The sequence below is a fragment of the Panthera pardus genome, unplaced genomic scaffold (genome assembly GCF_024362965.1).
Source record: "Panthera pardus isolate Hobbes unplaced genomic scaffold, ASM2436296v1 HiC_scaffold_1, whole genome shotgun sequence".
Lineage (NCBI taxonomy): Eukaryota > Metazoa > Chordata > Mammalia > Carnivora > Felidae > Panthera > Panthera pardus.
Window position 1 is genome coordinate 45,118,344 of NW_026526654.1, and position 12,500 is coordinate 45,130,843.

Genomic DNA, 12,500 nt, shown 5'->3' on the forward strand with positions numbered 1-12,500 from the left:
CTGCTCTCTTAATATTTGCATTTTTGCACCTGAATAAGTATTTATTTATTTATTTATTTAATTTTATTTATTACATATGTAGTTTGCTTTTAACCATTCAAATATTTATTAATTATGGAAAAGACAGTTCCTCAAGGCCTATGTGCCTTGATGTCTGAAGGTATAAATATATTACTGCTCAAAGAAGAAAATGTTAATAAGTAGGTATCTTATTTAATCTGTAACACCATAATAGTTCATTGGAGGCAGTTATATGATATATTTGCACATTAGTTTAAGGGGGAAGGTTCAGGGCTTGGCAGGGGAGATATGGAATGGGATGTGTTAACAAAATAGTATCAGGAAATACAATACCAAGTTTCCCTGGGCTACAACTAATATGTATTTCATGAATTTCCCCTAATACATATATGTGGTTGAATTGGAGCTAAGGGAAGGGGGTAGTCTGAGAATTATTTGAATCAAACAAAATTATTCCAATGTTAAATAATAATCGATTTCTATGATGCCTTAAAATGTGACCATCCAAGTGTGTCCAGAGCAGTGCCATGATGAAATAGCTGTGAATAACTCCTCTGGTATTGTTATTATGGTCTGTCACATTGATAATTTGTGTGCTAAATGATCCTTAGACACTGCTGAAGCGATAGAATCTAGGGATTTCTTTAAATTGATAATTGTCTAGAATTGAAACCTGCTTTGTTCTGTTGTTTTGTGTTGTCTAATAGGCTCTAAAATGGTTGTCTTCTGGGGCACCTGGGTGGCTCAGTCTTTTAAGCATCGGACTCTTGATTTAGGCTCAGGTCATGATCACGGGGGTCATGGGGTGGAGCCCCATGTTGGGCTCCATCCTGACAGTGTGGAGCCTGCTTAGGATTATCTCTCTCCCTCTCTCTGTGTCCCTCCTCTTCCTCTCTCTCTCTCTCTCCCACTTGATGAGTAAGTAAGCTTAAAAAAATAAAAATGAAAGGATTGCCTTCTTGGGCTCCTTTTTTATCCAAAGAGGGGATTGGCATCTGCTGATCTGCTTGCCTGTAGAACCAGTTTGCTAACTCGTCTTTCCCTACTTTGGCTTTGTTCAAAAGAAAGGTTAAAATGTCAGCGAAGGATGAATTTATTTCCTTGGCATTTCTACAGTACTGCATTAACGAAAATCAACACTCGCGAAGGAGGTCAAGTTCCCATGTATTTACCTCTTCTCTCCCCCGATTCTTTCCCGCGGTGCCCCAGGAGCGAGTCCCAGACAGCCCTTCGCCTGCACCCTCTCTGGAGGAGGGCCGGAGGCCTGGCAGCCACCCATCATCACACCGCAGCAGCAGCGTGTCCAGCTCCCCAGCACGGACCGAGAGCTCTTCTGACAGAATCCGTAGGTCTCATACTTCTACTTGTCACCATTTTAAACTTTATTAGGTGCAGCTGGCTTTTCTAATCAAAATGCCCTCATTCCAAATAGATCTCAGATGTATCATGTTCTGAAGCTCTGTAGCAATAGCCATCTCTCAAAATTATGTTTCCCAGTTTGCAATATCATGAGGTATGGTACTACATTAACAGGTTCTGATATAAACTCCCTCTCCTTGATGCCACACATAAAGATTTGAGCTATGAAACAGAGAAAGTAACCTTCCAGATTAGTTTCTGAAGTAAACACCTCCAGCTCACAGGTAGCTAGTGGCTAGGTATATGGCTTAGGGATTATTCAACTTTATTCCTTTGTCCCCTCCTCCCTCCCCCACCAGTTCTTGAAATTTATCCATTTTCAGAATTCACCCCTGCGTTGAGAAAAATATCCACAGAGAGAAATAAAAGTAAGTAACAGTCAAAACGATAGACTTAAAAAAATTGCTTTGTCATTCTTATGACCACTGGATGGAAGAATTTTAAATTGTTTACATTTTAGGATTTGAATTAGTAAGTCAATGATGCATATCATTGTCAGATATTATTATTAAATTCTAAAGAGCAGGGGCTCTATTGTATTTCATGATAACGTTTTTAGATATTTAACCAAGAAAATCAAGAGTAAAGTTAAAAATACCATTCAATGAACTGGTTATTTTGTATCTGTATTTTGTGTTAAGAATCTAATACTTTTCTTCCAATAAAATGAACATATTAACAGTGACTATATCAGTTGACAGAATCAATATCCATTGTATCCTTTCCAAGATTTAGTTAATTTGAAGGAATCATGTTTGTGGTGTGAACTATATCTAATTACACATAACTTACTGAAGTTATTTGGTTGTTGAAAATATTTTTATAATAGGAAAAACATTTGCTACAAAGTGTCTTTATAAATCATAAAGAATGTTTGCATAAAGCAGAAATCCTTAACATGAATATTATTGAGATAGATAACAAATATTAGGTTAAATTGTATGTAATACAATTATTTAAAAAGTAGTTAATTATTGATAATTATATAGTTCAACATAATTCTAAATATGAATACTTGATTTGGCCTGTCTAGAACATATTTCCCTAATTTTGTAAGAGATGATAATCACTGTGTATTAATAAAAGTGAAAATATCATTTGATAACCATTCCAAATCAATGACATTTGATGAGGCTGGCAAACTTTAATTCCCAAAGTTTGGTTTCGTTAAAACAATTTCTCATATAAAATATTTTCTGTATGCTTATGTGCAGTGCTGACATTAGATTTTATGATGCATATTCATTTCATTTTTTATGCTTTTATAAGATGTCGTCAGTGAAAAGACACTGTCCTAGAGAAAGAAAAATATTTTTTCATGACACTTAGATGGAAATTATGGGCAGGTAGGGAACAATTTGAAATAATTTTGTTATACATTCATGTTTTAAACTAATCATTGTATTCTTTTTTATTCTTGAAAGAACAAAGGAGAAATTTTTGTGTGCTTGGACTACCATGATTGTCCAAATGGAAATACGTACACATGCACACAAATGCACGCACACACACACACATATGCAAATACATGTTCACATATGTGCATATTTTAAATGTGTTTTTTTGAAAATTAGACTAACAGACATTTCAAAAATAATACAAAAAATTCTTTCACACTCGTTACACATATTCACCCAATCATCAGTATCTCTGAAAGAGATATTGGCCTAATGGCACTTTAATGTTCCTATCGTGGACATCATATTCTTTACCTCACATACATCATTGTTTATGTTCTAGAAACAAGGAATTTCTCTTACATAACCACAGAGCATTGATCAAAATCAGGAAATTAAGATTATTATAGTGCCATTCTCTAAACTATAAATCTTTTTCAAATTTCACCAACTTTCCCACTATTATTGATTTTTTATTTTTTTTCTCACTAGTATTTTTAATAGCAAAAGATTTTCTTTACTGGTCCAAAAGCCAACCCAGGATCACGTGTTGCAATTACTTGTCATATTCCTTTAGTCTCTTTTAATCTGGAGCCATTCCTCAGTCTTTTTGGTCTTTCAGTATCTTGATATTTTTTAAAGAATATAGGCCATTTATTTTGTAGAACTTCCCTCAGATTGGATGTTTTTGTTTTCTCATGATTAGACTTAAGTTAGGAAATTTTGGCAAGGATCACAGAAGCATGATAGCATGCCCTTGGTGTATCATTCCAGGAGACATTTGTTTTCCCCATACTTGTCATAATTATCTCTTGGTTAAGGTGGTAAATACTAGATTTCTCTGCTGTAAAGTTACTCTTTTTTTTTAAACCTTTGTAAGTAATAAGTAACAATAATAAGTCTTGTGAGGAAACATATTAAGACTACATGGATATTATATTTTTCATCAAACTTTCACTCCACTCCTTTTAGAATCATCTGCTGAAGATTCTTCCTTCACACAATTATTGCTATGGTGATTTCCAAATGATAATTCCTAATATAGTTTTATGATATTTTCAAAAAAAAATCTTATTTTTTCAGAGAAGGTAAGTTTTTATGGAATATGTATTCATCCAACTAGGATTTTCATGGGCAATTTATTAAGAAATTTATTGACTGGATTTTGAAAATCATAAGGGTGTTTTGTTATCTACTTTATTATTTCAGCAGTTACAGGTTACTATCACTACTTCAAGAAAGCAATTATTATTTTTATTCATTCAGCCATTTAATAGATATTAATTGGGCACTTGTATATTCAAGTTTGAGTTCAAATCCAAATTTTAAAGAAGTACTTTGGTATCTATGAAACCTTGTGTTTTATTGACTAGTATAGATTATGAATATTGAAACAGTTATTTCAGTGCCTTAACTTGTTGAAAGCTAACAGCTTTTAGTGCTCATAGTGTAATGGCCATTCAAAAGTATTCCAGATATTAAAAATATTATATTCTTTGTGAAATAAAAATAAGATAAGATAAAATGTTTTCATTTCCACTATTTTTCTTATTCTTAAGATTATCATGGTTACCAATTCTCAGTATTCTTAGAGTTAGATTATAATACCAATTTAGACCATCATATTTTAGTTATTTTTGAGTCCAAATGAGTTTAATTAATTTGTTCGAACATTGTGTGTTATGGTGTTTCTGTCTTTGTTCTTTTGTTTCGGGCTTGACAGCTGTCCATCAGAATGGGTTGTCCATGAACCAGATGCTGATGGGTTTATCACCAAACGTCCTCCCTGGGCCCAAAGAGGGAGATTTGGCTGGTCATGATATGGGACATGAATCGAAAAGGATGCATATTGAGAAAGGTAATATATGATTATGTGGCCTTGATTTTCCTGTTCAACATGTGGACTAGATTTTAATCATAGAATGAGTGATTCAATCCCACAAAAGATGGCATATAAACATGTTAAAAACCTGTAATATTAGGTAAATATTAAGCCTCTTCAGCAAAAAAGAAGTATGAATGTAAATCTGCTGTTTTTCCTTACATACAACAGGTAGGTGATAATTTACTTTCCAGTACCTTTAAAATGTGGACAGTTTATTTTAATTGTTATCACTGAGTTTCCAAAGACCTACTGTTTGTCTTTCTCAATGTTACTAGGGCCAATTGTCATTTTTATTTACCTGATAGAGCTACGATAACATAGAAGCATTATTTTGAATATGTTTGGTTTCAAATATACATGATCGTTGGATCAATGAGGAAATAGAAGTGAATCTTACCAAACAATGTACTAGCAGCATTTCAAAACTTAACAGAAGACCATTGGGGGAGGGGAAGGGAGAAAAAAAAAGTTACAGAGAGGGAAGGAGGCAAACCTAAGAGACTCTTAAAAACTGAGAATAAACTGAGGGTTGATGGGGGGGCGGGAGGGAGGGAGGGGAAAGGGGTTGATGGGCATTGAGGAGGGCACCTATTGGGATGAGCACTGAGTGTTGTATGGAAACCAATTTGACAATAAATTTTGAATTAAAAAAATAAAAAAATATTATATGTAACAAATAACAAAGCCCAGGTTGTGTAAAGCTGAAAGTTTCCTATTTGTATTTCATTTGTATCACCCTAATCCATTTTCACAGGCAGATATTGGTATTTTCATGTCCTATTTCATAAAATACTTTCATGAAGAAATTTAAATATTATTTTGGCATGTTAAAAATTTGTGCTAGAGGTGCAAATTTAGTGTTTCAAATAGTAAGGTTTGAATTGTGATTATAAGAATTCTTCCACATCTTTTTCATCTTAATTTAATATTTTTAAATTTTATTAATATAGACTGGGTACTTTGACTGTCTTTTGACATGAATAGCAAATAATCAGCGTTATAAAAAGGATTAACTCTTTGGAAAACATAAACACACCAAAAGCACAATTAGCTGTCAAAAAGGAAAATAAATAAAATCGGGTATTTAATGATCAAACAGAAAGAAATGATTAGAGAAAGACAAAGTTAGGGTGGGGCAACTTTTTAGAAAAAGACTATTCACAAAAAGTAAAAATGCTTATATGAAACTTTTTTCCATTCAACATACAAACAGTCATGCTGAGCCTTTGGGGAGAAAGAGTACATTATTTCTACAAATTAGATTATCTGCATGGGGTGCCTGGGTGGCTCAATAGGTTAAGCGTCTGACTTCAGCTCAGATCATGATCTCACACTCTGTGAGTTCGAGCTCCACGTCAGGCTCTGTGCTGACAGCTCAGAGCCTGGAGCCTGCTTCAGATTCTGTGTCTCCCTCTCTCTCTGCCCCTCCCCTGATCATGCTCTGCCTCTCTCTGTCTCAAAAATAAATAAAAACATTTAAAAAAATTTTTTTAAAAGATTATCTGCATTATGGAATGTCAGTGAGAAAATGATAATCTTTTCTAGGTGCCAATATGTCAAAATCTAGGCATAATTGAGAGCAGCATTAAGGCAACTTTTTAATTTTTCATTTTGAAATTTGATATCAAATGCTATTACTAAGCTAGATGGACTATATGCAATGCATCAGTGAGCTAGATGGTCTCTAAATATGTAATTCTATTTTTTCACAAGCTCTTCTTTAGCAATGAATAAAAATATTTTATATATTGTACCTTACATATATTTTGACATATACCTTTTATATTTGATCAAAACCTCTTTGTAGAAATATAAAAAAATAGCATCATGAGAAAATAGAAAGCTTCATAGGAGATGTAAATTTTAAGTAAAAATATTTAAATATAAGAATTCATTGTATAAGTTAAGCAACCATTCTCCATCAGGGTTCTGTGAAAGAAGAAAGTCCTACAGAAAATGATTGAGTCATTCATTTCTCAATTTTCCCATGGATACTACATAGCTGATTTCACATGGAATGCATAAGGGGGAAGTTATTTTATGACATATAATAGATGTCGAGATATTAGGGCTTAATTTTTTTCCAGAACCTAATGGAGAAGGGCTGGGTGTAAAATATCAAAGCCCAAAGGTGGTAGTGAGAACACCACCAAAGGCATGATCAGTAACATGATTAGAATAGTGAGTTCCACTGGAATTTTTGGTAGAGAGCTTTGTACAAACTGATACTTCAAGTTGAGTTTCCCTACTATTTCCATAACTATTTTTTTCAAGAGTCATGAGTTCTATCTATTTGTCTATTTTTAAAATTATTATTATAATTTTACCACCATGGAGCCTTTCCTGAAATACCATACTGGGTTGATTGAGGGAGTCCACTTCTGGTTTTCCTATAGGCCTGCTCCAAAAATCTTCACTACAATATTTGCCTTGTTTTTTGGAAATTACTTTTTCATTGGTCTGCTCCAAATACAAGGCTATAAACTCCTTGGAGTTATCTGTATATTACATTTTCTAGGCAATCTATGAATCCATACTGATCTGGGATGAATCATTAGGAGATTCTAAGTGATAGTAAAAGAAAGTAAAAACAACTATAAAGATTATACTCTTTAAGGAGTAATAGGATGGGAAAGGTATAATTATATAACTTCTAGAAGCTACATTTACATGAAATGGTAGAAGGTTCTGAAGATGATCTATACAAAAACTTTCTATATCATTAATGGTACTTCTTATCATATTGAAATTTTGCTGTCAGAATAAAGACCTTGACTATATGCCCAAGGTTTTCCAGTATTTTAATGTGTATTTTATAAAGGAAAATAAATGTTTATTTTAATATTCTTCCTAGGAATATAAAACTACCATTGGACTCATGATTTCAAATGTAGGTATATGATCATAGAAACTGTGATTGATGTTAATACTATTATAGTAAGTGTTTTATGTTGCTCTTTTTTTTATATATACTCTCTCACTTTTATCTAGTTTTCAGCATACTGAATTAATAGTAAATATTCATGGTTTTCCAGATTGATAGAGTCTACTAAATTAAAAATTGTTTTCTTTCATCACTACATTTGTCATGTGCCTCATACTAGCCCTGTAACTTTCTTACTACGCATATCTGTATTAAAACAAGTGACTTAATTTAGAGACATTTGTAGAGAAATTAATTATATGTTTGTGTCATTTTAGGCGCAAACTTCTATATGCAATTTGCTGCTTACCACTTTAAATCATTCAAAAGATAATAATTCTTTAGAAAACATTGATTTTAAAAATAGATACCAAAATTAATTTGTATGCTGAGAATCACTGTGGTCTAAAGTCTTAATCATCAGTAATATTTAAGCACTTTTAAATCTTCTTAATATTAAAAAACTATCAACTCCACTCTATTAGAATATTTAAGTCACCGTTAACTGAAGGTATTTAAATTCAGAAGTCCTAGCTGCTGAATAAATTCACTCCTTATTTTTAAAAATAAAAACACTAATAGGTTTTTGAAACTTGGAAGAATGTAAGGTACATTCAAAATATAAATGTGAAAAACAGCTTGGTATAGTATATCAAGAAGTAATAGACATAATAATGTATCAGTCATCCCAAGTTTAAGGAGAAATCCTTTTGCTATTATAAACTTTGACTAAGATAAGGACTTTGTCAAAGATACGTGCTTAGGAAAACTGGTAGAGCTCAGATTTTAAAATCTGGATTTTAAAATCATTGCTGATCTTTTCCCTCATTCTAAATTTCGTGGAGTAGGCAGTAATAATTGATATTTGAATTGTATAAGCAGACTCATTGTTTCTTTATGTGGAAACTGTCTATTCCCTGCATATTTGTCCATTGATACTAATGTACAATGTTACTCTCTCATACATAATTTGTTTCTTGTTTTTTTCTCAAATCGCTGCTATTTTCAACACATTTTAGAGCATGTTTTCTACCTTCGTATTGTCTCATATGCACATTTTGTATTATTATGAAATTTAATTTTTTAATTAAAAATTAAGTTGCATATATGCAAAAATCAAATATATGATACAGATAAGCTTATAGTATCAACTTTCCCCAATTATAGAAAACTTAAGCATGTATAGTTGAACTATTAAATATCTATTTACATTAATGTATTTCAGTCTTGGACTGAGTATGCCAAAATGACACAATGAATTGATAAATATCTACCAAATGCCAGAATAGTAAACCAGATGAAATGCAAAAACTTTCTCTGTCCCTTTTTCTCTCCTTTGTTGCTATACATTTTTACTTAATATGTATCCTCATTTTCCCTATACTTGAGTCTTTTCCCCTTATTTGTTTTCACGAAAAAACATGAAAACTTTCCTTTGTTGGTGACTCTTGAGGACTTTCTTTCATTGGTGACTCATGCCATTTTAGAAGCAGAAATAATTTAAGAAGCAGCAGGAAATACAGGGGATTTGCTTCAGGCCATAAAACATTTCTTTTGTGGCATATTTTGTTTGGTTGGCAATGCTCAAGATTTCCAATGGTTAGCATACTTGTATAAAAGGTTTCTTTTGGTGTTCTTAATTTAAGGACAGGGCACTAAAAGCAAAAAAGTAGTTAGCAACCTGGCCGTATGGGGATTTCCTCTTGTTAATGTTTTATTCTTAGCCTCCAACCATATAGATTATTTTCCTACAAAACATCTTTTTTTAATGACTATGTCATTGCTTTTCTCAAGTTTGTGGAAATGATTTTTTTGAAGGGTATTTCCTTTTGCACATTTCTCAATGTTTAAAAATTCTAATTTTACTTGAATTAGGGCTGAGTCTTCAAAAATAGCCTTCCTTTAAATTCTAGATCGACATCACACAAATTAATAGTAAATATTATTTTGTTTTACCCACATATATCACAAATCTTAACCTGTTAGTATCTCATGTTACTATATAGAAGTATATAGAGTAAAAGCCCCTTTTATATAGAAATTTCTGTATTTTGATAATGTTAAAGTACATAGGGCCTTGAGTATTTTCATTTTAAAATTCCAACAGTGTAACTTTTCCTTCACTTTCATTCTTAAGATAAAATTTCTCTTGGCATCTCTCAAAGCCTTTTATAAAATATTCTCCCTAAACACTTCCTAATGTGACTTTACCCTTCAGTTTCTAAGCATGTGAGTTAAAGGTATTGAACTTAATAATGATACTTTTAATTCTGTGATTCATAACAGTAGGCAATAACAAATTTCTCTGAATTCCAGAGTTCTTTCTTAAGCAGATGGCAGATTGCACATGCAAAGTCAAACTTAGGTGAAATTTTATGAAGGCACTGGTTTATTATTTTATGAATTATAATTCGAGAAGCAGAACTTGCTGTAACACTTCAATAATAACTTAAGAAAATCCTACTATGTGAATCCTATGACATACCTGTAATATAAAATATGGGTTTTAGTGTTTATTAGGTTTTTCTCTGTGCATCTTGCTGACTGTTCTGTCCCACTGAACTTTTAGGTTTCTCAAATATCTTCTGTCCTTTCCCAGATGATACAGTTTTGGTTTTTTTGTTTTTTGTTTTTTTTGTTTTTGTTTTTACCTGGGATGTATATTCCTTTTATTCATTAGTGCTCAGCCCAAAACTCTTCTGGGCAAAAGCTGTATCTTCTCATCATCTTTGTATACCTAGCACAGAGTCTGTCGTTACTGGGTACAGTAAATTACCTTTCAGAGTTAAATGAGATAATACATGTCTGGAGTGTTTGACCTATTTAAATATTCCATGAAATTATTAGTAGTATCAAATTACTAATGGGTATATGGCTCGATTTGATAGATGAGAAACATACATGTTGTGAATCACTGAATTAGAATATTATCTGTTTACAATTAATAATATCATAGTTATTGTGATTTATGGTTCACCCTAAATAGGAATATTGAGGCCACAGTATCTTAGAAAATATTTTGATTTCATATGACAACATTGTAATAAGCACAGTTTTTGAAGGAAAAAAAGGAGTAAAGTATGTTAATCAGTTATTTTTAAGTCAAAGATTGTGAAGATAATTTCCTGAATACATTTTTATGATATTAAAATGTTTTAATTTATTCAATACAATTTTACTGACCCTGAATTTATTTGATAAATGTATTGAGGAGAAGCAAATACGCTTGACACTTAGAGCATAGGCAATATCAGGTGTTATATATGGATGGGCCACATTAGAAAAGGTCCCAAATCAGATGAAATCCTCTCTGCTGGACAAGAATTTAATCTTTGAACCACTCGCACATGCCACTTATAAAATAAGCTATTGTAATTCTACCTAAGGTAAAATTTAATTTTTCCGGGAATTTATTATTATATAATTTATATGGATATCATTAAAAGAAATAGAGCCATTTACTGATACAGAAGACCTCAGTGTCTTCTCCAGGATACTTGTAAACTTTAGGTTTTGGTAACTTTTTTGGGTACTTAGGAAGTTGAGTCAAATTAACATTTCCTGATGATTTTCATGACCTACATGCAAAAAAGATTAGAGGGTATCTAGTTTGGGATACATTATATAAAATAATATATATTTGTAGTAGTTTTTTAAAAATGTTTTTAAAATTGATTTGGGAGAAGGGGAATGGGTAGAGAGAGAGGGAGATCAAATCCCAGCAGGCTTGCCACTGTTAGCTAATGCGGAGCCCAATGTGGGGATCGATCCCATGAACCATGAGATCATGACCTGAGCAGAAATCAAGAGTTGGATGCTTAACTGACTGAGCCACCCAGGTGCCCCTATTTGTAGTAGTTTAATTTGTAGTCAGATAAAATGTCTTTTCCTCATGGAAAACCCATAATAGACTATTAATTATTCCACTTACCCTGCTTTATTTTCTTGAGCCCTTTTGACAGGAATGACTCACTTCCTCACTGTTTAAGAAATCTTTTTACATAGTTATGCCAATAGTTAATATTTTATAGCATTAAAAGGGAAGTAGAAAGTAAATTACTGGTAGATTATTAAAATATTAGTTCCACATATAAACTTCCTTCATGTAATGATTTATTTATGAATCTTTGTAAATGCCTTTATTTTATATTTCCTTCATTAAGTAGTTTATTGAATTAATGAATTGATTATCTCTAAATTTTTATTCTGCAATTTATTTTCATAGTGCCTTACCTTGGATTTCTAGTTTTGGTAGTTTTAGGTTAAAATTTTACATAGTCTAGTGTGGAAGTCATCTATGTGTACATGTGTAATGTGTACCTTCAATGTGTCTATTTGAGAATTTACTCCAAATTGAAACTTCATTTTGGAAATATTAGCTTACAATCCATTATTATTATTATCATTATTATTATTATGTTTATTATGTTTATTATGTTTATTTATTTTTGAGAGAGAGAGAGAGAGAGAGAGAGAGAGAGAGAGAGAGAGACAGAACACGAGCAGGGGAGGGACAGAGAGAGAGGGAGAAACAGAATGCAAAGCAGGCTCCAAACTCAGTGCTGTCAGCACAGAGCCCAACACGGGGCTCGAACTCACTGACTGTGACATCATGACCTGGACTGAAGTCAGATGCCCCTCCAATATTTTTTAGAGGAATTCACACTAGTTTTATTTTTCACATTTTTGTTTTGTAAATGGACAGGTATGTATTTACCTTAAAAAACTATTAAAACACTTTCCTTTCTTTCATGATTAAACATATTTAGAAATGTACCCCCCAAAAAGGCATTAAAACTTCAGTGAGTTGGAGAGCTTTGTTAAACTTTTTTAATTTAAAGTAATACCAACATAT

General features: G+C 32.2%; 1 protein-coding gene across 2 annotated transcripts in view; it reads left to right on the top strand.

The window, feature by feature from the left end:
- Positions 1-12,500, top strand: part of DACH1 (dachshund family transcription factor 1) — a 431,763-nt gene that overhangs the window by 312,489 nt on the left and 106,774 nt on the right. The window contains exons 5-7 of one of the 2 annotated variants that reach the window (XM_053898825.1): positions 1,231-1,366; positions 1,764-1,808; positions 4,561-4,695. In XM_053898825.1, coding sequence (XP_053754800.1) covers positions 1,231-1,366; positions 1,764-1,808; positions 4,561-4,695 — 316 coding nt within the window. The remainder of the gene's footprint in view (positions 1-1,230; positions 1,367-1,763; positions 1,809-4,560; positions 4,696-12,500) is intronic. The other variant, XM_053898831.1, reaches the window with a different exon arrangement.